This window comes from Meles meles, chromosome 8, assembly GCF_922984935.1.
Source record: "Meles meles chromosome 8, mMelMel3.1 paternal haplotype, whole genome shotgun sequence".
Taxonomy (NCBI): domain Eukaryota; kingdom Metazoa; phylum Chordata; class Mammalia; order Carnivora; family Mustelidae; genus Meles; species Meles meles.
Genome location: NC_060073.1, coordinates 51,277,761 through 51,305,664, shown reverse-complemented (window position 1 = coordinate 51,305,664; position 27,904 = coordinate 51,277,761). Strand labels below are relative to the sequence as shown.

The following is a 27,904-nucleotide window of genomic DNA, read 5'->3' as shown; positions in this document are numbered from 1 at the left end:
AACAGTGAAGGAGGAAGTCATGAAAAGCGACACAAGAATTCGAAGCACAGCAGTCTTGGGACAAAATGCCTCTAAGCTCATGACTGGGTAACACAACGAAGACTATGAGTCATCGAGAGAATTTTAAATTGTGTTTAGCATGCACTGATTAAAATAAGGAATTATGAATTTCATTAAAAAAACACACACCATAACTGGCTTTTTTTTTTTAAATTGAGTTCAAGGGGACTAGATTTTGTCTGAAAAATATAGCTTTCTAGAATAGCTACTTTCCCAAGTCAAATAGATAAACCAGTATTTGTTAGGAATTGAGCATAGTACAGCTATGGTGTTACTAAATCATTCTGTTTAATGAAATTTCTAAAATCAGGGGTAGGTAACTTTTTAAATTCAGGGCCGTTAACAAAGGAGCTTCATTTATTTTTTAAAAAAGATTTAAAAAAATGTATTTATTTGAGAGAGAGAGAATCTTTTTTTTTTTTTAATTTTATTTATTTATTTGACAGAGATCACAAGTAGGCAGAGAGGCAGGCAGAGAGAGGGGGGGATGCAGGCTCCCCGCTGAGCAGAGAGCCTGATGCGGGGCTCAATCCTAGGACCCTGAGATCATGACCTGAGCCGAAGGCAGAGGCTTAACCCACTGAGCTGCCCAGGTACTCGGGAGAGAGAGAGAATCTTAAGGGGCTCCATGCCCACCCAGCATGGATCCCAACATGGGGCTCCATCTCAGGACCCTGAGATCAAGACCTGAGCTGAAATCAAGAGTCCAGTGCTCAAATGACAGAACTACACAGGTGCCCTAAGGAGCTTCATTTAAAACAGTTTGATTCATTTGTTTCTGACGTTAGGAATAGAGAGTATTAGGCCTATTTTAAAAGATAGTAAAGATTGTACTTCATTTTGACCTCTGAGGTCTTTTGGGAGGAAGGGCAGCTGGGAAGGACGGGGGAGAGGGAAGAAGGGAGCAGACAGGCAATGGAGACCCACATCTGGTCAGGAGGGAGCCAAGTGAGACAGAGACAGGTGAGGGCAGGTTATCAGAGGGCAGTGAAGGGAGAGACGGTCTTTATGCCTGACAGGCTTCAAGTGTGCAAACCAAAACTAAGCCACCTGGGCAGGCCACTGGCCACTTGGTGTGTGCAAAGAGTAAGAGCTGTCCACGGGGCCCAAGGACCTGGAATCCCTTCTCACAGCGCCCGCCCCTCCTGGGCATGCACCAGAGTCAACTATATCTGCTTTCTCCTTTCTGGATAGACTGTGACCTCAGGTCCCAGTCATTGCTCCCCTTTTTAGACCATGGGTCCCCACTTCCCCAGGAATCAGTGCAGTGATGGCAGAAGCAATGGGGGACAGTGGGGGATGCCTGTCCACCTAATGGCATTCAGAGTCACATTGTTAATAAATCTCCATGTTGTTTGGGACTATTGCCCCAAACCTTTAAAAGGGTAACTCTCATCTGGAGGGTTAGAGGCTGCCAGAGTGATCTGAGTGTGTGTGTGTGTTGGGGGGGGGGGTGTGTGGGGGGGGCGGGGTGGTTCAAACAAGCCTGCCCATTCTGAGTGTTCCTCTCTCCCTTTGAGAATGAGGTAGGGAGACTTCTCTGTCCCTACTGCTTCACTGCTCTCACTCTCAGTCTGATTAGGTGTCTCCTTTGGGATCCGCAAATCTCCAGAGCATCTCACACACCAACCATGTTGTGTGATGACAGCCTGTTGAGTGGTCTGGCCATCTGTGCCATCACCAGGCAGCCCCTGGAGTCCGGGGTAGAGTTTCTCTGTCTACCCCTGGGTCCTGGCACTGGGTAATTGATTGAGTAAAGTAGGTCTGCGTGTGGCCCCCTGACTCACTATACACAATTGAGAGCCTTTGGGGAAAGGTTTGCTCTGCTGACTGGCCCTGCCCGGAGGCCCTCTGGACAGACCACACAGGGCAGTGCGCTTCAGAGAGTCCCTGGAAAGATGCTGGCTGTTCTCTAGAAGATCGAGGAGGGCCTTGAGGTCTTAACTTGGGTTTGGCATATGAACCAAATGTTATAGAAAGGTTTTGGGGTGCCCCGGAGCTGAGGAGGGCTGGAGAATGGGGCAGGGTAAGGGATGGGAACACAGTGAATGGCAGGGGCAGCCAAGGGCTATAGAGCTGGGATAGGAAAAGTACCAGATAGGTGCTGAGAGGTACTGTAATAACAGCCCATGTGACCAGTTCACATCCTTGTGTTGAAGGCCTGTTTGGGCAAGAAGGTCTCTGTGGCCCAGGAGGATCATTCATTTCCAAGAGGACAAAGCTGCTCCTGGCCCTTTGGGCCCTCAGGCCTGGCCTGGAGCTGGTATCCTCACAATCCTACACCCTGCCAGCTCTTTGGCAGGACTGTCTCTGCCAGGTGGATATGTGGGTGGGGGAAGAAGGGGACCTGCCAGCTGTGACAGAGAGAGCTGGCTCACTCTGGTGCCCCAAGGGCTAGCACGAGGTACAACAGGTGGGACTGTGGACAGACAGATCTTGGCCCATCATAAGGAAGTGCTTTCTAACAGTGACAACAGATCATGTTTTGTTCACCTTGTTTGTGTGCTTAGCACTGGCCTGGCCCAGAGTAGGTGCTTGGTGAATATTTTTTGAATAAATGATTGATGGCTGATGTCTTGTTCAGAAATGTAATGAGCTGTTTGTCAGTGGAGGTGTTTAAGCAGAGGCTGCCTTAGTGAGGGGACTGGGATGTTTAGTTTAAAATCCTTTTCAGCCAAGACCATGGTTTTCTACTTCAGATAAAGCTTATGCCCCCTTCTTTTATTATTGTTATGCATGTGGGGCTTCAAATGGTCTTGAGAGGGAGAGAAAGACAGGTGTGCGGACACACACACACACACACACATACACACACACACACACACACATTCAGTCACACAGTTGCTGCTCTCCACCTTCGTTGGCTGAGCCTTGGTTGGCTGGAATGGATGTTACATATGGGCCTATAGTAGACAGAATTTCTGAAATGCCCCTGCCATAGATGGTCTTCTCTAATCTCCAGACCCCCTGAATGTGATTAGACTATAGAATATGGCACAGCAGCCTTACAGCCGCACAGAGCTGGTTTCTGCCAACCCCGTGCATGAGCATGGAAGTGGCTTCTTTCCTCGAGTCTCCAGATAAGAGCTCAGTGAAGCCAGAATCTTGACTTTGGCCTTTTGGTACCCCAAGCACAGAGCCCAGCCAAGCCTACCCAGACTTCTCACCTACAGAACTGTGAACCAGTTAAGGCTTGTGGCAATTTGTCATGCAACAATAGAAAATAAATACAGGGTCCTCTCCTTGGTCTCCATTTAGCTTTTCCAGTTTGCTGAGATACAAGTTTTGTGCCTGGCTCTGGTTACTCTAAGCCCTTGCCCCATCCATTGACAAACCTGTCCCTTGTGCCTATATAGTCGGAGCTCTCAGCCCAGGGATGTTCACATGTGACAATCTGGTGCCACTTGAAAACCAAGCGGAGCCATAATGGATGTCTTCAAGAAGAGTTCTTTGGGCAGCTGGGGGTAATGGCTTCCTCACTGCGGCAGAAAAATATGGATATTCCTAGGACAAGCCTGGTGGGTTCCTGGCTTAGGCAGCCTTCCAACTTCCTGAATGTGGCAGGCTTTATCACTTTTCTTACCTGTTACTCACCACAGACGTCATCTTGCTTCTTCTTGGTGAGACCAGCCCTCGGGCGGTGTTTGCTGAGGCATGGGGGTGGGGGTGGGGGAATGTTGGCAAAGAGATAAAAACCATGAGCTGGCAGGCATGTGAGTGGCACAAACGCCAGAGTCTCATGGGATCCAGCTGAACTGGTCAGAATGTTAGAGGGGGCCCAGAGTAATAGCTCTTCCTGTAGGTGTGAACGTCCAGAAGACACCGAAGTGAGAACTTTATTGCTCAAGGTGAATCTTGAGGAAACATCTGAGGAATGATTGACTGGCAAGAGTGGACATCTTCCTTAGGGCAGGATGCTTAGCTCAGCTCTGTGGAACGGGTGGATGGCAGGCTGGAGAGAGCCTGAGCTGGAGGTTCCTGGAGTTCAGGCGGAGTTTCTGGAATGACTCAGTGCCTCTGTTGTGCAGGGCCATGGGCTGGGCAAAGTACAACTCCGGAAAAGGGGCTGCCTCTACTTCCAGGTATAAACAGCCTGGCCCCAAACAAGGGATGACAACAAGTAGGCATATAAGGACCAGGGAGCCATGGCAAGTGGTAGGTGTGTAGATAGAGGAGGTCAATGTGGTTCCTGGAAAATTGGCAGTGGGCCTGTGAGGAGACCTGGCCAAGTGTCAGGAGGAAGATAACTGCTTCCAGGTGACTCATAAGGCCTCTTTGGAGGTCAGGCAGTTTCCCCACCCCTTCTAGGTATCATGGTGTCTGGAGAAGAGAGGGGTTCTAAGGGCTCTGATGGGTCTTTGGGTTCTTTGCTGGTGGCTATGGGCCCTGGCTCTCCTGCTGGGCCCTCAGCTTGTTCCTGGCATTGGATACTCCTGGGTGGCAGTGTTGGGGGACCAGGGTCATTAAAGACAGAGAAAAAGACAGGGAGAGGGGAGTGCTCATGGCTTCACCTCATTGCTTCACTTTTAACACCCTTCCTGGGGATCTTAGGACTTGGGGTGATGTCTTCAGTTAATGAGGAAGGTGAGTTTCATAAATCACTGCCAATAAGCATAAGCTTGTGGCCTTGTAAACCACCTGTGCCCACTTCCCCAAGAGCTGGTGAAATCATCTTTTTGTGCTAAGGTGACAGGTCCAAAAGGCCCTGAACTTGATGCTGACCACTCTCTTTCCCATAATAGAGATAAAGGTCTGTGCCTGCCTGGCAGTGGGAGCGGCCAGGATGGCCCATGTCAGGCTTGAGGAAGGAGCAGCAGGGGTGACGGGATGGAGCAAGGTCCCCGGGAGGCTGAGGGCTAGCTGCCACCTTGCCGTGTGACCTTGAGCGAGCTCTCTTCTATTTCTGGGCCCCTGACTCCTTCATGAAAAAAAGAGGTGGGACTAGTGGGTGGTCATGCTCTCTCCTGGTTCCAGTTTCAAACTTTGTGAACTACAGGGTGGGTATCGCCTGTGACCCTATTCACTGTCCTTCCTGAGGCTGTTCACGTGCTGGGACTTAGAGTTTGAGTGACTTGACCTGGTTGTTTGGTGTGAGACCCTGGCAGTGTGGTCTGTCCTCTGTCTCCCCAGACAGTTGCTTTCTCCAAGGTTCTGTGTGCTGTCCAAACAGGCCAGGGCCATGCTCAGTGATCCCAGGGAGGGGTGTCTGGAGGGCTGTTCTGTATCTCAGGTGGTGACGTGTGTGAGAAGAAGGCGTAATTAGCAACTTCTTCATGGTAGGGCCAGTACCAATGATGAATCCTGCCATGTACATAACAAAGACTATCACTTGCCCCAATTCCTGGCTGATGTTTCCCACTTTTCCTTGTCCTTGGCTTTTAGAAAGAAAAGTTTCAAGATGATTCGGTCCCAGTCCCTGTCTCTGCAAATGCCGACGCAGCAAGATTGGAAGGGCCCCCCGACAGCCAGTCCGGTCATGTCTCCCACGACCCCTGTGTTCCCTGGCGCCACTTCCCAGCCCACGCCGGCGCCCTATGCCATGCCCGAGTTCCAGCGGGTCACCATCAGTGGAGATTACTGTGCCGGGGTAAGGCGTCTCCCACTCCCCACTCTCTCCCTGTGCATGAAGGCCAGTGTGCCTATGCAGAGGCCAGGGTCCTTGGGCTACTGGGGACATCCCTTGCGCTGAAGCCTGGTCCCTCTGTGGGGGCCTGGGAGGTGGTGGGCAGGAGGCACAGGAGTCTGAAGACAAGGAGGGTCTTAGTGGAGGTTGTGAGGTGCAGGTGTGGCTAGGGCACTGCTCATCCCTGTGAGGGGGGCTGAGGGCTGTGGGCTGGCATGCTGTGCCTGTGGCCTGCAGGTTCCTTGTGTTCTGTGGGTCCAGAAGGCTGCTCTCTGTCTCTGTAAGCCACGGAGGAAGATGCCACCTCGGACCCTTGAGTGTTTCCAAATGTTGAGTGGACTCCACGTCCAGGCGTTGACTGGATCGCGTGGGATCAGTCATTGCCGGTTCAGCTCCTCCATGAGATTCGGCTCAGAATCCTTAAATACAGGCTAGACCCTCCCAATCAGGAAGAGGGGGTCCTGATGAGAGAGTGAACATGTAACCAAGTCGGTTAGCTCAGTCACTGAAAATGTGCTAATTTTCCTGGTTGGATGATGCATTTTTATTGCTTCCTTCTTAAAGAGAAGTATCACTTAGTGCAGTTGTAAGTTTGGTTCTCTCTTCCTGGCCTCAACCTGCTACCCGCACCTCCCCCTCCCCCCTCCTTCTTCTCCTTCTTCTTCTTCCTCTTCCCCTTCTTCTCCTCCTCCCTCTTCTTCTTCTTCTTGTTCTTCCTCTTCCCCTTCTTTTCCTCCTCCTTCCTCTTCTTCTTCTTCTTCTTCAGAGAGGGTGCACACACATGCAAGGTGGGGAGGGGGAAGAGGGAGAGGGAGAGAGTTCCAAGCAGACTCCCTGCTGAGCGTGGAGCCCATCGTGATGCGGGACTCCATCTCACATCCCTGAGATCATGACCTGAGCTGAAGGCGAGAGTTGGACACTTAACTGACCATGCCACTCAGGCGCCCCTGAAATATTTTATTTTTTGAGGCTACCCTTGGTTTTGTTTTTCTTATGCATATCTACAATTAATTGGGTATGTATAATTTGTTTATCTTTACATAAATGGTGGTTTACTGTACACATCATACTGAGTCTAGCTTTTTTCACTTAACAGTACATCTGGGAGATAATGCCGTATCAATAGATAAACAACATCCTTGTTCTTGTTCTTTCTTTCTTTCTTTTTTTTACAAGTGCCTATTATTCCACTCTGTGTGTGTACCACACTTGAAGTTCCTATGGATGGGAATTTTGTTGGATTGGACACAATGCAGGCCTTCTCTGAAGTCGCAGACTCCTGACCAGGAGTCCTTTGTGTCGACCTGGCCTTTGACATGTGGGTGGCATGGGACAAGGGGGAAATAGAGGCAGACTGGCAGCCAGCTGAATTGGATGATGTTGGGCTGGTGCAGTAGCTAGCTTCCTTCCATCGGTCCCCTGGCACGGAGCCCCTGAAATGGACACTTGGTCCCCAGAGAGCTATGAGCCATGAGAGATAGGCTGACCTTGCAGATCACCTTGACTCCCAGCGGGCCTACTCCCAGGCATGGGGCCCATGGTATCTATGAGCTGGCTGGTGACTGCTGGTCCACTGGGATCCCGAGCACCCTTTCTGATACCTTTAGCCATGGTCTAAGCCCCTTGCCCTGCTGAGTCCATTGGCTCTGCCAAGGGTTTGGCTTTGTCATCGGCAGGGACATATTTTTGTCTAAGATTCTAAGATGTGTGTGTCTAATCACCTATTCCTGCTGCTTTCAGAAGCCAGCCACTGGAAGGTCTAAAATGGAATTAACACACCCTCATGGGGACACTTGGAAACAGGAAAGGAAAAGCTACTTTCTTTTTTTTTTTCTTTAAAGATTTTATTTATTTACTTATTTGATAGAGATCACAAGTAGGCAGAGAGGCAGATGGTGGCGAGGAGGGGCTGGAAGCAGGCTCCCTGCTGAGCAGAGAGCCCAATGCAGGACTTGATCCCAGGACCCTAAGATCATGACCTGAGCCAAAGGCAGAGGCTTAACCCACTGAGCCACCCAGGTGCCCCAGGAAAAGCTACTTTCTTAACAAAAGCTAGGAGCAACACTGAGTGGAAGCATAAAAACATGCATGGGAAAGCTAAGTACCTACTTCCTTCCTCTGAGCCTGGAGCCCGGAGGGGAGGGTTTTAGCTGTATCTGTGATTTATTTATTCAAATATGTAAGAGATCTGGAACAGTCATGAAAAACATTAAAACTTTTAGCTCTGGAAGGTAGACACATGAGTGTCTGTTGTATTATCTTCAGTGCTTGTCTGTGTATTTAAAATATTTTCAAACTAAAAGTGATTTTTAATTAAAGCAGTGAGGAAACTTCTAGGAGCCCCCCTCCCCCGTCCTGTGCTCCACCAGCTTCTTGTACCTCCCTCTGCTGTGGGTCGCTTGTGTCCTGTTATGACTGTCTGTTTAGCTGCTTGTCTCCCCAGACATGTTCGGGTTTCTGCCACATACCTCCTTCCCAGACAGACGGGGACGAATGAGCCCACTGGAAGGTGGGCATGTATGTCTTCCATCATTGAGAAACAGGCAGCTCCGGAGAGCCAGAACATGCTGGGAGCCAGTCAGAGCAGAATCTGAAGTCTGTGTAACTTCCGGCGAGTGATTTATCCTTGCTGGCTCACAGTTTCCCCCTCGGTGGGATGGGTTGCTGTGAGGAACAAAATGAAATCCGACACTTGGCCATAAGTGCTTGTCGACTGGGTAAATTGGTGATTCACAGACGAAGCAGAAGCCAGGGGATGGCAAAGCAGCAGACTGAGCCTGCAGAGTTTTTATTTTTACCTCTGGGGGGACCCCTGGTTTTTCGCAGATGAAAGTGGTGAGCCTCACCCTTATCAGGGATGTGGTGCAGGTCCTCTTCACGCTCAGGGTGCATCAGCGGGGCTGTGGCTTAACCAGCTGCATTTGAGGCTGGTCTTGGGGGTGGAGGCTGGAGTACTTCTGGGTCTCTAGCAGCCCTCATTCTCCACCTGGGCCGGGGGTCCCCGGGCTCAGTCATTCACTAGGAGGACACCTCGGACCCAGCCCAGAGGTGCTCAGGACTAGGATTTATTACAGTGATCAGATGCAGAGTGAAGTCAGCACAGGGAAAAGGTACAGACAGGAGAGTCTGGAGGAGCTCAGATGCCTCTCCCCGTGGCGTCAGCAGAACACACCTCATTCCTTCAGCATCGACTTGTGACATGTTCCAAGTGTCGTCTACCCTGGCAGCTCATCAGAGACTTGGCACCCAAGGTTAATAACCTTGTCTTCCAGACTCCCAGAGAAAACCAGGTGTTTGGCATAAACCGTAGTGTTTGTGCAAACCGTTGAGGCCAGATGAGCAGCTCCTGTTAGTCAGCGAGTGGTGGGCACGCACCTGAGACGCAAGTTCTCGGCCGTCAGATGAAAGCCGGCTTCGCAGGAGATCTTGCTGTGGACGGTGGTCTCAGTCCTGCTATGTGGACTCTTCTCTGCCCACCCCCTTCTGCAGATCACGGTGGAGGACTATGAGCAGGCTGCCAAGAGCCTGGCCAAGGCCTTGATGATACGGGAGAAGTATGCCAGGCTTGCCTACCACCGCTTCCCACGGACCACTGCCCGCTACCTGGGTCATCACCGGGGAGACACTGTGCCTCCAGAAGAGGGCCTCCCAGGTAGGGCACTGTGGGTGCGGGGCGTGGGGGTCCTAAGGGGGGTACAGCTCAAGAGTTGGTCAGGACTTCTTACTGGCTGGATGTATTTGGCTCAGATGGTGTTTTAAGGAGAGGGAAAAGGTACACCCATTTCCCTGGTTTTGGGTTTTGGCTTCCTACACCCATGTTTGCTAGTTTCCCCCAGCATTGCATCTGCATGCACGGTGTGCTCTGCCCCGGGTAGAACTGAGCTATAGAAGTTCAGAGAGAGGTGAAGGACAGTCCCTGAGCTTGATAGTCCCCCAGGGAGAGGCAGTCTCATTCTGGATATTTACAACAACACCATTAGACAGTAAATGTTGAATTTGCCGATGGGGTGGGATAGAGTGGGGGTAGATCCAGAGTGCATGTTCTGGGAGCAGGGAAAGTAGGCTCTGGAGTCAAACACACCTGCGTTCTGGTCTCAGCTCCACAACTTTCTTGGGCAAGGTATTTCTCCAAACCTCAGTGTCTCAGTCTGTAAAATGGGGCTAATATCTCTGTCCTGGGTCTCTTCTGAGGATTGAATGAGAGAGTGAACATGAAGTACTTAGTGCATTTCTGGCATGAACACTCTGAGTGCGTTTATGCTGCAGAATTTGGGGAAAGAAGAGATCAGAGATGGCAGGGTGGTTTCTGGGGGACTCTGGCCTGATAAGGACCTAGGAGCAGTAGAGGTTGTAAGTTGGGTAAGATGAATGAAGACAACAAGAAGCCACCATCTACAAAGGTGGCACCGTGGGATTAGGCAAGGGCCTGCTGATCTGTGCCCATGCCCAGGACCCTGGCTGCCCTCTGGGTGTAATGGGTGCCAAAGGGTCTCCTGTCTGGGTTTTCCTTGAAGCTCTGAGACCTGGATGTTGAGCATCTGTGACTGCCTGGGACCCTGGTTAAATCTCAGCCCTTCTGGTTCCATTTCCCTGAGGCAAGTCGATGTCGCCTGCCCCAGTCTTGGCAAGGGCTAACAGAGTACCCAGGGGGCCTGGGAATGAGCCACAGGCCGAGGCTGTGGCTTCCTGCAGCCTCCTGGCACACTTTAGGGACTCCTGAGCTGGCCGGGGACTGTGCCTAATCTGGGCACATGCTTTAGCCCCTGCGATGCCTCACATCTGCTCTGGGGTGGTCTGTTCCGAGCAGTGCCCGGGGGATACCCAGGCAGGTCACTCGGCCTTGGCTACTTTCTTTGATGAAGAGTCCCGGGCTTCCCCCTGCCTGGGCTGGCAACTGAGCAGCTGGACCCTGTGGAGGGTTGGCTGGTGTGCAGAGTCAGAGCCCCCAGATCTACTGCCATCTAGCATAACCGCTGTTCCTTGGCCAAAGGCAGAGCTTATCTAGAGTCAGGAGAAGTCATGAGAAGAGTGATGAGAATAATGTTGTCTAATTGATGGATCAGGAATTGCTGTTACAAAGCCCCTCTTATACCCACTCTTGCAGCCTTCACAACAGCCCGTGGAGGCAGGGGGTGTTAGTCTCAGTTGAGCAGGGTGGGACCACAGAGGTGAAGTGCTTTGTTGAGTCTCATAGCTGCGAAATGGCCAAGAGGCATTTTCGGCTTCCTGCGGCCTAACAGCCCTGGGGACTGAGAGCTCTGTCCTTGCCATTCCTGGCTCTGTGTGGGGGATGGGCTGCCTATTCTGTGCTTATCTGGGGAGGAGGGGGACCCCCCCTTCTATCTAGCCCCTTGGCTGCCCCGGGCTCAGGAAGATGTGGAAGGACAGGGACAATTATTCCCACTGGGCAGTCCCAGGTGCTGCCTGTTATTTTATTACAAGACACAGCGGCCCTTTTTAATGTGCCTAGTGTCCCTATCATGCCCAGGAGGCTGAAGCTCATTTCAGTTAAATTAAAAACATTTACTGACGTGCCAGCCATGTGCCAGGGACTGTTCTAGGAAATGGGGATACAGTACTAAACAAGCCAAACGGATAGGTCCCAAGATAAGTAAGTGGAATTATTGCCCATAGTGGCAAATGCCACAGAGACAATACAGAGGTGGGAGGGATACAGGTGATGTCAGGGCAGGTAGAGGTGGCTGGGGCGACGGGGTTTTAGCTGAGACGATGAGGATAGCCCTCCCCGAGTCGGTGACTTCTGAGCTCACGTGAGCTCACGAGGTCAAGGGCACATTGCCATCACTCAATCCTGTTTTGCAGATTTCCACCCTCCCCCTCTGCCCAAGGAAGATCCTTACTGTCTGGACAATGCGCCCCCCAACCTGGGCTACCTGGTTCGCATGCGGGGGGGCATCCTCTTCGTGTATGATAACAAGAAGATGCTGGAGCGCCAGGAGCCCCACAGCCTGCCCTACCCCGACCTGGAGACCTACACCGTGGACATGAGCCACATTCTGGCTCTCATCACGGATGGCCCCACGTAAGCCTGCTCTCCCTGAGTCCACCTCTCTGCATGGCGGCTGTTCTGTAGGAAGGGGCTGTCAAAGGCCAATCTGGTCCCCCTTTTACTCCCGGCTTTCCTGCACTTAAATCACCCGCTTTCCCCCGTGCTTTGTGGGTTCCTGCAACAGTTTTTCATCATAGGCTGGCGTGTTCTTAGAGTCGGTACTACCTGTCTCTTCTGCCTCCTGGAGCTGGAGCTTCTGCTCATCGGGGCCAACCTGTGCACCTTGCAGTGGCGGTTCTCCCTCTCCCCAGGCAGGACGGCGGCCTTGCCAAGACCCAGCCCAGGACATCATAGATGGTGGAGGAGGGAAGACTGTTGCTTTGGTTGTTGGGTTTTCCATGTTTCTGGAGAGGAGAGTGCAGGGAGCCTGGGAGCTTTGTGCCTTGACCCCCAGGATGCTCGCAGGGCAGGCTCTTGTCTCCCTACATTGGGCCCCTCCCTTCTTGGTGAGCACTTCAGCTCGTCAGTAAATGAGGTTCGGCAGGCCTGGCCCCTGAGCCAGGGTGTGGCTGTGCTGAGTGCTGGGCTGAGTGCTGGGCCAGGAGGGGAAGGGGGCAGGGAAAGGGTGCGGTCACCGCCCAGGAACCTCTCTTGCCCTGCCTTCAGGGTTTGCTGGGAAAGGTGTGATGCCAGTTTCCAAGTGAGGAGAGTGGGTCCCAGGGGGGTGGGCAGAGTGGGTCTCAGGCCTCACTGATCTGAGGGCAGAGCTAAGAACCAGGAAGGAAAGATCAGTTTCCTGGAGGCCATGTGAGGAGGAGCTTTGCGGGGAAGCCTGGGGAGGGAGAGGAGGGGTAGGACCCTGGCTATTCCAGGAGGTTTGTGCGTGTGTGGGGTGGGGGTGGGTTGTTCTATCCAGGAGGCTGTCCAGGCCAGTCCAGCAGGGAAAGGGACTAGGTGAGATGGCCTTTGAAATCCCTTCTAATTGCCTCTTCCTGCTTCCTCTGAGCTCTGCCCTGGGGCTTGGCTCGGTCGCCATGATGACACTGTTCCAGGGTGGGCAGCTGCTCCTTATGAAAGGCCGAGTGATTTCATGCCAAGGGAGCTGCTGTTTGTTTGGGGGTCACAGGAAGGAGGGTGGCATGACTTGTGGTTGAAGGTTCCGTGTGGCTGTGGGCACATGGCCAGGCCCCTGGGCTGGGTGTGGGCTGGGAGCTGGCCAGGAGCGGTGAGCCTTCCCACCTTTGGCGGCCTTTGCTGGCTGGTGGGAGCATTAGTCCCTGCAGAGGTTTCCGTCCTAGTAACAAACATCTCTACATTCCTCATCTGCTCAGGATACAAACACCTCCTTCGCTTGTCCTGAAACCTCAGAGTTGAAGGGTCTTCAGGTCTCGGGGTTTGGGGAAGGTCATTAGGTCACAGGATGCTTCCTCCCCATGCCTAGGTGGGACTCGCCTTACAGTTTGGCGGTATTACTGAGGTTCTGGGCAGAGGTGGAATTCCTTTCAAGGACTTAAAGGTGGCTGAGGATTGGTGGGAAGACAGAAGGAAGGAAGGGATAAGGAGGGAGACCTTTATCGAGCATCCTCTCTGCTCAGTCTTGGGTACTACCATTTCCATATGTGTTCGTGGGAAACGGAGGTTTGGGATATATTGCCGAAGCACGTACAGCTGGAAGTCAGAGAACCTGCACGAGGTTGCAAGGTCAGCTTTGCGATGCCCCAAATGGACTCTCCACTCCTGTCACAGGGCGCAGTCCAGCTGGGTCTGCCGAAAGCTGGAATGGCCACACCCCTCCCTGCTGCCGCCTGACCTTCCAGCTGAGGGCCCATCCCCACAGCCGCCGGAGGTCTCCGAACCGAAGAACTCCGTGCAACTTCTCCTCAGCTGTGATTTCTCCCCTTCCCCACCCGCAGGAAAACATACTGTCACCGGCGACTGAACTTTCTGGAATCCAAGTTCAGCCTGCACGAGATGTTAAATGAAATGTCTGAGTTCAAAGAGTTGAAGAGTAACCCACACCGAGACTTCTATAACGTGAGAAAGGTGCGTCAGTAGCCCACTACTGAGAGCCACCCCTCCCGGGTCCCCTCTCAACCCTGTCGATGCCCTGAGCCAGTCTGGGGCTGGTCCCCTATGTGGCCTTCCTTGGCCAGAGGAGTGTGACGTGTACATGTGCAAGGAAGACTGGCGGGTTGCCTGCCTGCTGTCGGGCCATGCTTCAGACTGTACTTGGTATGACTCTAGGTGGGAACTTTTGTCCGTGTTCTGTATCTGTTGCAGTGTGCCCTCCACTTGGAAAATACAGTATGGTCTGTTAATTGCTCGTAAGACTTGAGGCCAGACTCCTTTTAAGGTGGAGGATGTATTCCTCATGGAGAGAAAAGGCTGTTAAAATCTCTTTGGACTTGGGAACTTGTGGTTTGCTTCCTTCTGGATGAGGAGTAGGGAAGGATCCCATGTGCTCCTGTCTTGCCCCTCCCCTAGGGTGCGTGAGCCTTAACCTGGGCTCGGGTGTGTGTGTTAAATAGTCCTGGCCTCCAGCTTTTCCATTTTCTTCCACTTAACTAATATCGCTGCTAAGCCTGGGGTATTTGATGTTGAATGGGAGTCACTGCCCATCCCCGAGAAGTTCCCAGCCCAGACCTGTCAGTGTGAAGTGTGGTGGTGGGAGTGGCTTCCAGGAAGAGCCTAGAACTGAGCTGACTTGAAGAGTGCATAGGACACAGCCTGGGCAGGGGCAGAGGGCAAGGGAATGGAAGGGATGGTGTTCCAGGCAGAGGGCATAGCCGAAGCCTGAGAGGGAGAGAGTGCTGTGCCATGGGAGAGGACAGACTATGTCCAGTGGTGTGACAGGAGCTCAGTGTGAGCGACAGTGTGGTGCTGGGCTGTGGGGAGAGTGAGGTGAGAGGTATATGAGGTTCTGGACCATGTGAGGGCGCCAGGGTTTCTCAGAGGAAGCAGGGAGGGGCCATGATCATACTCTGGGAGAGAAGGTCCCAGAAGTGAAGGGTGGGGATTAGGCTTTGCCTCATGGCCCCACCTGAGCTGACTCACAGTGGGCTCCTCATCTCCAGAGGGACCTCTGTTGCAGATGTGACCCTTTGAGGACTGCCCCTCCCCGGGGTCAGCTTTGAGAAGGGGGCGTTAGTCAGGGGAGGATATGGCTCATCTGTGGAACCCAGACCTCCCTGACCTGATTGGGAACACTCAGCAGTAATGAGCAGCCTCCCTGAGGGAGGCCCCAGGGTCACTTCTGTTAAGCATCATGGGGTCTGGCATGGACTCCTACTTGGAAGGGACCTTAAGAGGATGAGGTGGCTTCAGCTCATGGGCTGTGAGGCTTATGAAAATGTCTCAGGCGTTCCAGGTAGACGTGAGGGGCTGTGTTAGAAATCAGCCACCTGGCATTCTCACCCCCAGCACTGTTTGCTCCTTCTCTGTGAGGCTTAGGTGCTCAGACAGGTAGGTGCTTCAGGCACCATGCCAGCTCCTCTCAGCTCTGCCGAAATGCACCGCAGGCCCAGATGGGTGCCTGGGGAAGCTCCTTGCCTGGCCTGTGCAACCCTGCCCTCTGCATGAACACTCTGGTCCTGGTGGTTTCCGGCTTCCTGGGGCTTAAGGGGTCCTTGCTAACTGCACTGGCTCAGACACTGTTTGCTTCTGTAGTGGGGCCCCCCCGTGGGTGTTCCTGGACCAACCAGCTACTCTCTGGCTGTGATACAGGAGAGAGTCCTGGTTACCTACCCCTAGTTGTTCCCTGTCAGTCTGGGGGTAAATGTGTTCTCTGGATAGGGATGACCTTGACCCCTGTGCTGTGACTCATCGGCCTGTTCTCTGGCACCACAGCAGTCCACAAACATGGCCCCGGATCGGCTCCAAGTCAGGCCTCCGCCTGCCCCTCCCTGCATCCTGGTTGCTGGCTGCTTTATCTGACCCTGGAAGCTTCTTCTGTGGGAAGAGAGCCGGTTTTCTGAAACTCAGGGTGGGCTGGGAGGGTGGCTCCGTATTTCCAAGGTAGCTGTCAGTGTTGGGAGGGCAGGCTGGGGCCGTGCTCGGAGGCAGAGGCTGTGAGTGGCCACGGGTGTGTGGGGCTGGCCTTTGTGAATGTGTCTGTAGCATCACAACATCACAACACCACATGGCTTAGGATACCACGTGGCCCAGCCGGCAGGACTGTGTAACGGAGACATTTGTTTTTTGCTCAGAGCTAAGAACCAGGGTCGAGTGTGTTTATTGCCGAGGACTTGGGTAAGATTGGGCTGTCTCCACTTCGGTTTAAGTATCATATCGTGTCATATCACGCAGAGCAAACTGGCTTCATCTTCTGTGCCAAACTTGACCAGTCGGCTGTGGCTACTCCCACAGCTTAGTGAAAATGCTGCATTTGGTTACTGATGTCTGACATGGCTGGGGGAATGGCCAGTGTTGGAGCAGGGACCGGGTGCCCGGCAGCCCTGTTTGTAAACTGTCCTGTTGTGAAAGCCTGGACCCAATGTGAAAGCAGGAACACACTGGTATCTTCTGGTGAATTGAAAACACGGACATCCCATGACGGGCTCTTTTGCGTGTTCCTAAAATAATCACCTTGGACCTTGGACCTCTGAAGTTTGGATTGGATGCTTTCTGGATTGTCCAGTTGTTTTTCTCCCTCATCTTGTGACCTGTAGGGGTAAGGACAGCCTGCACCCCCCGCAGTGTGTCACTGGTATGCGAGAGGACGGAACCAGAAAACCCAGAATGTGCTATGTCATGCCGAGGTGGTTGAGTCCAGCTGTGTCCGGCTGAGTTAAGCTTGGCTGGCTACTTGGGCATCCCACAAGAGCCCCGCCTGTCCCTGAGGTGACTGAATCCCTACATGGTGCTTTGGGTGATGTTCTGGCTTTTGGTGCTTTGAGTGGTTTTACTTCTTTAATGGCTAGTGGTCTGTCTCTCTTGTTGGAAGGGCAGGATGAATGGCAAGAAGGGCCCCGATGAGTCAGTGATGTGGCCAGTGACATGGGCTGGCTTGTATAATGTTCACAGAGATTCAGTAGATCAAATGTCTGGTTTGGCATGACTTGGAAATGCTGGCCAGCTGTGGACCACATTCTCTGGCCACAGGTCAGCCGCCTGCCTATCCCAGGCCTGGCAGAGTGCCCAGTTGGCTGCAGCAGGAAGTGAATAGCACAGTCCTGGCCTGGGAGGCTGTTGCCATCTCCCTGGGGACCTCTCTGAGGCCCCCTGGGCTCAGGCAAGGAGAGTCAGGATGCGCACTTCGACCTTAGGCCATCCCTCAGCCTGGCCAGGGCACCATTGCATTGGGACTGCCTGCTGAAGGGAATGTTCCAAGAGGGGTCAATGGGAAGAATGGCATTTTGTGGGGCATTTGGTGGGCCTTTGGGGTTACATGAGGATGTGGTTATCATCATTTGTTCATTCGTCCATCCATTGATTCAACAAATACATCATACTAGGCTCTGGGATAGGCGTTGGAGACTTAGATGCATCAGCTGACGTCCCTATGCTTTGAGGCCTGTGCTCCCGGTCTAGTGGCAGAGTCGACTAGTCTGTAGACTGAATTGGGAAGACATGTACAGTAATGGGAGCATGTGTGCTAGCTTTCCTGGCTGGGCAGGGGAACGGCTGGTCAGTGTGCCAGGGTGATCAGGACTGGCTTCCAAGTGGAGGAGGTTGTAAGGAATCCCCCATAGGTGGATGAGACTGGTAAGGGGCAAGAAGGCCTGCCCAGCAGAGGAGACATGTGGGCCGAGTGACACAGTGCAGAATAGCACAGTGCCTCGGGCCCCTGTTAGTGCTGGGTCATGGTGGAAGCACAGGCTGGGCAGCAGGAAGGTGGGAATTAAGGTTGGAAGTCAGCCTTGAACCCCAGGCGAAGGCATTTGGGCTTTCTCTTGACTTGGGGGCCACTGATGACTCGTTAGCAGGGGAGTGGCCAGATCCAAACTACATTTTAGAAAGATCTCTGGCTGCCATAATGAGGTCGAGAGGACGGCAAAGCTAGAGGGAGGACCAGTTTCAAAGTCTAGAGGAGACTCTGTGGGGAGGGGTGCAGGTCCAGGTATCGGCGGGACTACGGGTGCTGAGATTTCGCACACCACTTTGAGGCTGGGACTCCCCGTCTCCTTGCCAGCGGGCGTGGGGTTGGGGCTGGCTCACGGCTGGTGGCGTTGTGCTGCAGGTGGACACGCACATCCACGCGGCGGCCTGCATGAACCAGAAGCACCTGCTACGCTTCATCAAGCACACGTACCAGACCGAGCCCGACAGGACTGTGGCCGAGAAGCGGGGCCGCAAGATCACCCTACGGCAGGTATTCGACAGCCTGCACATGGACCCGTACGACCTCACTGTGGATTCCCTGGACGTCCATGCGGTGAGTGAGGCTCCCACTATCCTGGGTGGGTGCCCTGCCCCCAGGGAAGCAGCCCAGTGGCTGTACCTGGGAGACGCTGCAGCTCTGTGGCTTCCAGGCATGGAGAGGTGAAAGGGAATCACAGGGCCTCAGGGAATCACAGGGCCATGGGACAGGGGAAAAGGGTATGCGACCTGGAGTCAGACAGATCCCAGTTCTAACTCCCCTTCTGCCAGCTGGGAGCTAGAGGCCCTTAAGCAATTCACTTACGCTTTTATTGCATTGCTTATAAAATGGGGAATGCCATGTGCCTTGTTGACGGGATGGTTATTAAAAGACCAAATGATGGTGCAGAAGACAGTATGGAGTTTCCTAGGAAAGAGTTAAATACAGAATTGCCATGTATTGCAGCAATTCCATTCCCAGGAATATACCCCGAAGAATTGAAAGTAGGGACGGAAACACATCCATGCACACCCAGGTGGACAGCAGCATTGTCTCCAATGGCTGAAAGGGGGAAACAACCCCACTGTCCATCAGTAGATGAAAGGGCAAACAGGAGGTGGTAAATACATACAATGGAATATGATTCAGTCCTAAAAAGGAATATGGATGAACCTTGAAAACATGACGCTAAGTCAAAAAAGGCAGACAGAAGAGGACAGTTAATGTACGATTCACCTGTATGAGGCACGCAGAGTAGGCAAATTCATGGAGACAGAAAGGGGAGTGGTGGTTACCAGGGGCAGGAGGAAGGAGTCATGGGCAGTCATTGTTTAATGGGCACAGGGTTTCAGTTTTACGAGATAGAGAGTTCTGGAGACGCATGGTGGTGATGGTTGCACGATGTAATGAATGCATTTAATACCATTGAACTGTACACTTAAAAATGGTTAAGATGATAATTTTGCATTAGGTATATTTTACCACAATAAAAAAATCTTCGTTAAACAAAAAAACACAGAATGAGGTGATGTGGAGAAGGTGCCTTACGAAGTCCGAGCAGTAACAGACACCATATTACTGACTGTTCAGTAGTCTGGTGTTTTCTGCTCACTCTGCCAGCTGGGCTCCTAGCTGTGGCGCCTTGGAGCACGAGGTCCCTTGGTCCCCACAGAGGGCCCCACTAGAGGACCCCAGGCTGGCTGAGTGAGGACACATGGCCTGGCTCCAGGACTTCCCACGGGCTCATGCAAGAACGGACAAGAAGACATTGGTCAGCACGGCCACACATAAGGCCCCCTCTTGAAGGCCTGGAGGGGGAGACGTGCATGATATGAACAATATGGCGACCTACCTGGCGGTCTCCTCTCTCCAGGGTCGGCAGACCTTCCATCGCTTTGACAAGTTCAACTCCAAGTACAACCCTGTGGGGGCCAGTGAGCTGCGTGACCTCTATTTGAAAACTGAGAACTACCTGGGAGGAGAGTACTTCGCTCGGATGGTCAAGGCAAGTGAGCCCTGGGCCTCTTCAAGCCTCCTCCACCGACCCAAGTTGCCTGACAGCACCTGCCTGCGGAGGGTGGGGGCGCTGCAGGCCTCCTGTTTTCCGCTCCCCGAATCCCTGCAGGTCCACCGTGCAGCTCAGGCAAGGCTCAGGTGCCTAGGGTGGGCCCTAGGGCGGGCTGGTGCTGCAGGTGCTGACTCCAGGCTGGAGGAGGGCAGGGGGTCTGACAGGGAAGGAGGAGAGAAGGCAGGGTATCCTGGCATTCACGGTGTCTGGACTCACTGCCCTGTCTGTCTGCAGCCTGACTTTGGCTGGGGGCATCTGGAGATGCTTCTGCTGCCTGGCCTGGTTATGCACAGCACTGTGCAGAGGCCTTCCCTCCCCCAACAAGGAGCCTCTCCTGGGGTGGAGGAGCAGTTACATGGCAGCTAGGGGATACAGATCAGGTCTCCCCAGCCTGGGAGCTGGTGACGGAGGAAGCTGCTGGATCCAGCAGCTGGCGTGCTCTTGCGCTGACCCAAGCTCTTCTTGGTGCTAGGAGGTGGCCAGGGAGCTGGAGGAGAGCAAGTACCAGTACTCAGAGCCACGGCTTTCCATCTACGGCCGCAGTCCTGAGGAATGGCCCAACCTGGCCCGCTGGTTCATCCAGCACAAGGTCTACTCGCCCAACATGCGCTGGATCATCCAGGTGCCCCGCATCTAGTAAGTGAGGCGGCTTGCTGTCTGCTGTGCCCTCTGGGGACACAGCCCATTGCTCATGGGCTGCTGGGTCTGCACTATTCTGGTGCCGGTACCGGCTTGGGCCTCTCCTCTCTAGACATTGTCCCGTAGCAAGGGGTGGTCGGCAAAGCTCCTTGTGTCACTTCAACCCTTGTTTGTTGATGAATAAGCCTGTGCAAGGCCTAGTGGGAACCACTACCCATCTTCTCACTGGGGTTTGAGGGTGGGTGATCCTTTTGCCTGAGCCCCTGGGTATGAGCAACCTAGTGGTAGCCTACACTTCTGGCTCTCTCCATGGCTTTGATTCAGACGACCACTGGCTTCTCCCATCTGGCCAGGGTGGGGCTCATGGTCCCTCAGTGGGCTGGGATATGCAGTGTAGAGGAAATGAGCTGAGGGCAGAGAGTCTGGATCACTGATAAACTGGTGAACTCATCTCTTAGACATTGGGTCAGCCTCAGTCCCCAAACCCCACTCCCAGCTTGGCCTTAGCTTGGGAAAACTCTTGGGTGGGTAGGGGTGGATGTTGAGCTTCAAACCAGTGCCTAGTGTTGCAGACCTTGCTGGGAGCTAGAGAGGAGAGGAAGGACCTGTGTTCAAGCCGCATCTCTGGCTCTGCTCTGGGTGTTTATATGGGAACACAAGCTGCTTGAGAAAAGGATGGGGCTGCCCTCCCACAGGCCAAGGGGTTCACTTTAATTAGCAAGTCTCTGTTTTCCCCCAGTGACATATTTAGGGCAAAGAAGCTGCTGCCAAGCTTTGGGAAGATGCTGGAGAACATCTTCCTTCCCCTCTTTGAGGCCACAATCAACCCCCAGGATCACCAAGAGCTTCATCTTTTCCTCAAATATGTAAGTGTGGGTGGTGCTGCAGGCGACGTGCACAGTGGTAGATGGAAGAGAGGATTCCAAGGGGGCTGGGTCAGGCTTCCCTTCTCAGATCCTCTCTCTTGTGTGCTCCCGGAATGGGCAAGAAACTCAATTTCTAAAATAACGAGTTTGCTCCAGGTAGCGGAAGTCCCCTTCGTCGGGGGCAGCCTGGGGTGTGGGTGGGGTATCGGGGAGCCAGCAGTAGGAAAAGACTGGGGTGGAGTCAGTTCCTGGCCTGGTGGGGCTGGAAAGACTGGTTCCTGTCCCCCGCAGCACCCAGCAGCTGCCCCAGGTCTTTAGAAATGCAGACATTTCAATGCTCCTGCTTTTACCTTGAAATAATGGTTCTCACGTCTTGTTTGGTTGAGTACAGGAGCCCGACAACATGTGTTTTTCTGACTAGTTATGGGAGAGGGAAAGAGGGAATGGAGAGGATACCCAGAAAAGGTATGAGTGGGGCAGGAGCTGATCCCTCCCTCTGGGTTCCCAGAGTGGAGGTGGCTGTAGACAGAAGTGAGCCCAGAATGCCATGGAGGTTCTGGGGGTCTGACAGGGAAGGAGGAGAGAAGACTCCAGGGAGCTAAGTGGATGGGGGAGGGCAGTTGAGTATTTGTTTGTGTTGAGTCTTCCAGGAACGGTTTAAACAGGCCGGGGGACATCACTGAATTTATGTTTTAGACAAACATCATTCTGGCTGTTGTGTGGAGAAAGGCCTGGAACAGAAGCTGGCTGGCGATGGGTGAAAAGGGGCAAGAGTAGAGTCAGGGGCCCCGCCCCGGCAGTGGAGAGAGAAGCTGGGGGCTTGCTGCCGCGATAACAGCTCATGGTTTTTGAGTGTTTGCTGCCTGCCCCGGGGTCCTCGCTACAACACAATCTCACTTCAGTCTCAGGACAACCTTATGTCACGTCATTTTGTTGGTGTTAATGCTAAGCGGAATCCTCACGTGCTTGCTGTGTGTTAAGCACTGTTAAGCGCTCTCCATGGACTGTCTCATTTAATTCGCGCAGCTGTCCTGTGAAGCTGCACGCGCCCGTTCACACAGGAGGAAAAGCAAGGAAGCTAGGAGCTGGCCCAGCGGGCATTCGCAGGCGGGTGTCTGATCCCGAGCAGGGTATTGTCCATGTGCTGCAGGGCCTCCCAAGTAGGAAAAGTGAGGCACAGGCGAATGGCAGGCTAGGGCCTCTGGGCACGAGGTGGGCATTGCTGTAGTATTGACAGGGCCTGGGCAAAGCCTGAAGGCGGGCTGGGGAAGAGTCCAGGGTGCCTTCGGAGGGCACTACCACAAGTGGGGGAAGAGCAGGCTCGTGGAGCAGGAGTTGGGGGTTGGACATATCTTGTGCTTGGGGGCCCTGCATCTGTGCGATATAGAGCTCAGGAGAGGGGCTGTGTTACCTCCATGCCAGGTCCTGGAGAGTCCAGATAGGGCATGGGGCTAGTGAGGGCAGGGTGGGGCTCCCCGGCCTCCCTGGCCCCCAGCCCCCTCCAGCCCCCACTCCGTGCTGGGAGCTGTGGTGGCAGCCCTCTTATTGCCTTTGACACGTGTTTCTATGACAAAGAAGTCTCTGCCAAGGCCCTCATAGGTCCCTTGTTCCTCAAGGCACCTACTGCCCATATAGGAATGGGAGGGACTGGCAGACCTGGCCGGGGCTCCCCAGTTTGGGCCAGCTGTGGAACAAGGTGGACAGTCTTCCAGAAGCCCCTTCGAAGTGCTGCTGTGGCTGAAAAGCTACATTCTTCTGTGGGTTCACTTTGGTCAAGGTCTGGGACCAGGTGACTAGGAAGCCAGTGACTAAAGGCAAAGTTTGGGCCCCAGCTGAGGAGCAGCTGCTGTGGAAGGACAGAGGGCTCAGAGGGCAGAGCACCTCCCTCCTGGGAACCACAGCTCAGCCTTCCATGGGGCCCTCTTGGGTGGGACGCACCTTGACTTGTTTGTGAGGCATCTAGGCTGGTTTCCTGTGGCCCCAAAGGTGCATCGCAGGGGTGTCCTTGACTTACAGCCCCCAAGTCTAGGCCTGGAGCCCATTTAGGCTCAGAGCCAGGGTGTCTTGCGAGGCCAAGCTCCCCGCATTTTGGGCCTGGTTTGTTCACAGGCAAGACCTCCCTCACGGGGTGGCTCTGAGGGTTACGTTAGCTGAAGTGTGGTAAGTGCTTAGGGCCTGGCGTAGAGTAGGCTGATGGGAAACACCGGTCCCATTCCCCTCATTGCCACTGTCACTGCTGTCAATGGCCGTTTCTGCTAGCTACTCTGTGGTGCTCCTCCTTGGCACAGCAGAGAGGTGGGTGGTGGGTATGGCTTCCACTGGTCACTTGGTCCAGCCCGAGTTTTCCCTTGCCATCACCGTGACCACACCAGGGCTTGGCACTCTCCAGGCTGGCCTCCTGGGTACATTGAGAAGCCATGGAGGGACGGATTGTGGGCTTGTTCCCACTCCCCGTCCTGGGATGGACATGGCCTCAGGCTCTGCAGTCCCCAGCCGAGGTATGCGCCTGGGACGCAGGGACTTCAAGGCCTCTGGCAGCACATCGGCCTCAGCTTGAGACAGGACCGCTCCTCCCGCCCAGGTGACAGGGTTTGACAGCGTGGACGACGAGTCCAAGCACAGTGACCACATGTTCTCAGACAAGAGCCCCAGCCCGGACGTCTGGACCAGTGAGCAGAACCCGCCGTACAGCTACTACCTGTACTACATGTACGCCAACATCATGGTGCTCAACAACCTCCGCAGGTGGGTGGGCCCGGCCCCGCACACGCCCGCGTGCCGCTCGCCTCACACCCCGTGGCACACCCGGCACTCGACACAGGGCCGCAGACACAATCGTACACAGTGCGGCTGACTTGTGTCTGTACACGCCCATGCATCCGCGTGCCCCCAGCGCCTACGTGTGTACCTGTCTGTCTCTGGCCTGACACATGGGACGTGCCAACACACGCCCGTGTTCTCTCCGGGGTACTAGTGGTGTTCATGCACGATGTGTGTAACAAGTGTGTACCTGCTATGTGACAGGCGCCGTCCCGGGCACAGGACATGTAATAGGGAACAACACAGACTAAATCCATGCCCACATGGAGCTCCCGGCCAATGGCCTCACCTGCACAGTCCCCCACCAGTGCACACACGCACGGGGCGACTCTGGCAGGAGTCGGGAGCCCGGGGCAGCCCACATGGACCTGTTCATTCCCCCCTTGCAGGTCTAGCCTTCCTCCTGCCCCTTGCTGGGCCATGAGGCCTCGCTGGCTCAGGCTAAGCCAGTGTAGTCTGTGGGTAGGAAGGTTCCGGATGGACCGGAATTGAAAGGAGACGGCCTGGTGTTGGGAGGGGCAGTCCAGGCTGAGCTTCTGGAGGTAGGGGCTTGAGTTCTAGCTCTGCTGCTGACCTGCCTAGGGGTTCCTAATGCTTGACTCCTCCCTCTGGGTTTAACCAGTTTTATGACCAAGTGGTTGGACTTGACGGTTTCTCATGGCCGTTGCTGCTCTGAAGGTCTGTGAGAGCCTGGGCTCCAAGGCCTGGTGAAGAGCAGAAGGTGAGGAGCGAACGGGGACAGAGCAGGGTCTCTTTCCACCATTCTGTCCTTTATCTGTTCCCCAGGGGTGGGGGGCGGGGGGAGGGAGGTGGCATCTCCTGGTTCTGCAGATCCCTGGACCGGGCACTCTATATTTTGGGAGAGGTAGTTTCCAGAGTGCCTGTGACAGCTGTGTTGACTCTGCATGGGCAAGTCTCTCCCCCTGGAGCAGGCCCTGAGCTAAGGGTGCAGGCCCCAGGCCTGTAGGGCCCCTAGTAGGTTGAAGCAGGGGTCCTTGCTGACCGAGAGCCTCACTTCTGCAGGGAACGGGGCCTGAGCACTTTCCTGTTCCGGCCTCACTGTGGGGAGGCTGGCTCCATCACCCACCTGGTGTCTGCTTTCCTGACCGCTGACAACATTTCCCACGGGCTGCTCCTCAAGAAGGTAACCAGGCGACTCACGGAAGCCTACCCTGCGAGGCTGGTCCTGCTCTGGGCTCCCCTGGGGAGGAGTGGGATCACCTGGGCTCCTGTCTGCCCCCGAGAGGCTCTGGCCAGTGATGCTAAAAGGCTGGGGCTTTTTTCTGGGTCAAGCTATCCATCGTCGTCTTGGTTTCATATTTAATTACGAAAGGAATATAATCAAACACATTGAAATTTGGATTTTCCAAAAGATGGAGAAATGGAAAAAAAAAACCACCTTATTGCTATTACTTCAAAAGAAATAGCCATTATTAGCTTTTTGGTATTTAGAATTCTCATCTTTTCTACCAAAGCATATTTCTTTTCTTTTTTTTTTAAAGATTTTATTTGACAGAGAGATCACAAGTAAGCAGGGAGGCAGGCAGAGAGGGGGAAGCAGGCTCCCCGCTGAGCATTGAGCTCGATGCAGGACTCAATCCCACCAGGACCCTGAGATCATGACCTGAGCTGAAGGCACAGGCTTAACTCACTGAGCTACCCAGGCACCCCCCAAAAGCATATTTCTAATATGCTTGTTATTATGAGCACAGGGTTTTTTGTTTGTTTCTGCTCTTTGAATAAGCATTTTTCTGTGCTGCAACATAGTACTTATGTTCATTCTAAAGGCAGTTAGAAGGATGGCCCACCGCTTGGACAGTTTATAATTGATTCAACTAGTCTCGGATTGTTGGACAGAGTCCATCCAACTTTCTGCTTGTGTAAATAATGCAACTACAAGCTCTCCATTTGGTCTTCTCCTTATTTCGGATCACTCCCATAAGAAGGATGTTTGCTCAGACTCTTCTTGTGCCCTGATCCTGGGGCGGGGGGGGGGGTGTGTCCCAATTCTGTGAGGGGCAGGTAGTACATCAGAAAACCACTCTAGCCTGGTCAGACCTGCCCCTTCCCATCTCTGAGGAGCTGGAGTGTTTACAGACTCAACCTGTATGTTTGTGGTCAAAGCAGCACAACAACCAAAGTGGAGATCTGTCGGGCAGACTCACTGGGGGCAGTGCCTGGGGGAGGGGGAGCAGAGTGTGTGTGGGCTGGGGGCAGCCTGGGGCCTTTCAGCTGCCTTCCTGCCCTGAGCTGGGTCTTGTTGGGAGCCAAGATGGGGCAGAGGGCAGCCCCAGAAGAGAGGGGAATGAGATGAACTTGCAGGGAGGGTGGGGTCTGGGTGCCCCGCCTTTGGGGAACTCTGGGCTTGGTGAGGGAATTGCACAGACACTACCCCCAGGGCTCCTGCCCTCCCTTCCTCCCTCCACTCTCTGGCACTCGTCACTGAGTTTGGTGGTTCTTTTGCAGAGTCCGGTGTTGCAGTATCTCTACTACCTTGCTCAGATCCCCATTGCCATGTCTCCTCTTAGCAACAACAGTCTGTTTCTTGAATATTCCAAAAACCCTCTGAGGGAATTCCTGCACAAGGGACTGCATGTTTCTCTCTCCACCGACGACCCCATGCAGTTCCACTACACAAAGGTGAGGATGTCAGGCGCCCCAGCAGGCCCCAGTCCTGGCCTGCCCCCAACACTGCAGGCCCTGGAGCGCACACTCGGTTTTGCTTTTGGGGTGGGGTTTGGTGCCCAGTGAAGGCAAGAGGTGAGCGAAAAGTGTTCCTTCCAGGAGCCCTGTCTTTGGAGTTCTTGGACCCTTAAAGGCACAGTTTAATTTTTTGCCCTCTCAATTTTCCCTTTCTTTAGCTTTTACTATCTCTGTGATGTTGGTTAAGTTACTTGATCTCTATCTTATTCCTCTTCATCCGTAGAACAGGGATGCAATTGTCTCTATGTCTACCCCTACTTTATTGTGAGGATTTTTTTTTTTTAAAGATTTTATTTATTTATTTGACAGACAAATCACAAGTAGGCAGATAGGCAGGTAGGGAGAGAGAAGGGAGGAAGCAGGCTCCCTGCTGAGCAGAGAGCCCGATGCGGGGCTTGATCCCAGGACCCTGGGATCATGACCTGAGCCGAAGGCAGAGGCTTTCACCCACTGAGCCACCCAGACGCCCCTATTGTGAGGATTCATAAGATAATGAACCATAGTCTATTTAATAGAGCGTCTGAATACACCACATACTAAAAAAGCTAACATTTGGTTAACACTATTATTATTGGAATACTTGGGCTCTGCAGGGCAAGGGAAGAGGAAGGGGGAGATGAGGCCATGTCTGGGGACCAGCCACTGACTAGTAAAAATAGAAGTGCCCGAGTCTTCTAAGACAGGCTCTCCAAGCTTTGGGGCTCAGGACCCCTTTATACTCTTAAGAATTAAAGACCTTCAGAAAGCTGTTGACTACATAAGTTATATCTAGTTATTTTTAAGTGTATTATAGAAACTAATGCGAAATTGAAAAATATAACTCATTTTAAAATAACATTAATAACTCTATTACATGGTAACATAAATAGCAATTTTTACGAAAATTAGCCACATTTTCCCAAAACAAACAAACAAACAAAAAATGGCATTGGGAATGGCATTGTTTCACATTTTTGCAACCATCCTTAATGTCTGGCTTAATAGAAGACAGCAGGATTCTCGTATCTGCATCAGCATTCAGTCTGTAGTGATGCCTTGTTTTTATCAAAGCATATGATGAAAATCTTGCCTCCCAAAGATAATGGTTGGAAGAGGGATGCCCTTTCAAAAGGCCTCGGGGACCCTGGATCTCACTTTGAGAACCGCTGCTCTCGGTTACAGAGGCAGTGGGGTGTCCAAGAGCTTGTGACCAACGGCAGACATCTCAAATCCTAGGGGATAAAGTGAAAGCACAACTCAAACCTAAATCCCCTTGGATTACTGTCTCACCGCCTGATCATTTCTCATTCTCTGCTCATCATACTTTATTCAGATTAAC

At 53.3% G+C, this 27,904-nt stretch overlaps 1 protein-coding gene across 5 annotated transcripts in view; it reads left to right on the top strand.

Annotated features, from left to right (window-relative positions):
- AMPD3 (adenosine monophosphate deaminase 3) overlaps positions 1-27,904 on the top strand; it is a 45,841-nt gene that overhangs the window by 14,412 nt on the left and 3,525 nt on the right. For all 5 annotated transcript variants that reach the window (XM_046014812.1, XM_046014813.1, XM_046014810.1 and 2 more), the window contains exons 3-13: positions 5,443-5,647; positions 9,173-9,335; positions 11,507-11,726; positions 13,607-13,736; positions 17,872-18,066; positions 19,364-19,495; positions 20,031-20,194; positions 20,937-21,063; positions 23,645-23,808; positions 24,907-25,027; positions 26,350-26,523. In XM_046014812.1, the coding sequence (XP_045870768.1) occupies positions 5,443-5,647; positions 9,173-9,335; positions 11,507-11,726; positions 13,607-13,736; positions 17,872-18,066; positions 19,364-19,495; positions 20,031-20,194; positions 20,937-21,063; positions 23,645-23,808; positions 24,907-25,027; positions 26,350-26,523 (1,795 nt within the window). The remainder of the gene's footprint in view (positions 1-5,442; positions 5,648-9,172; positions 9,336-11,506; positions 11,727-13,606; positions 13,737-17,871; positions 18,067-19,363; positions 19,496-20,030; positions 20,195-20,936; positions 21,064-23,644; positions 23,809-24,906; positions 25,028-26,349; positions 26,524-27,904) is intronic.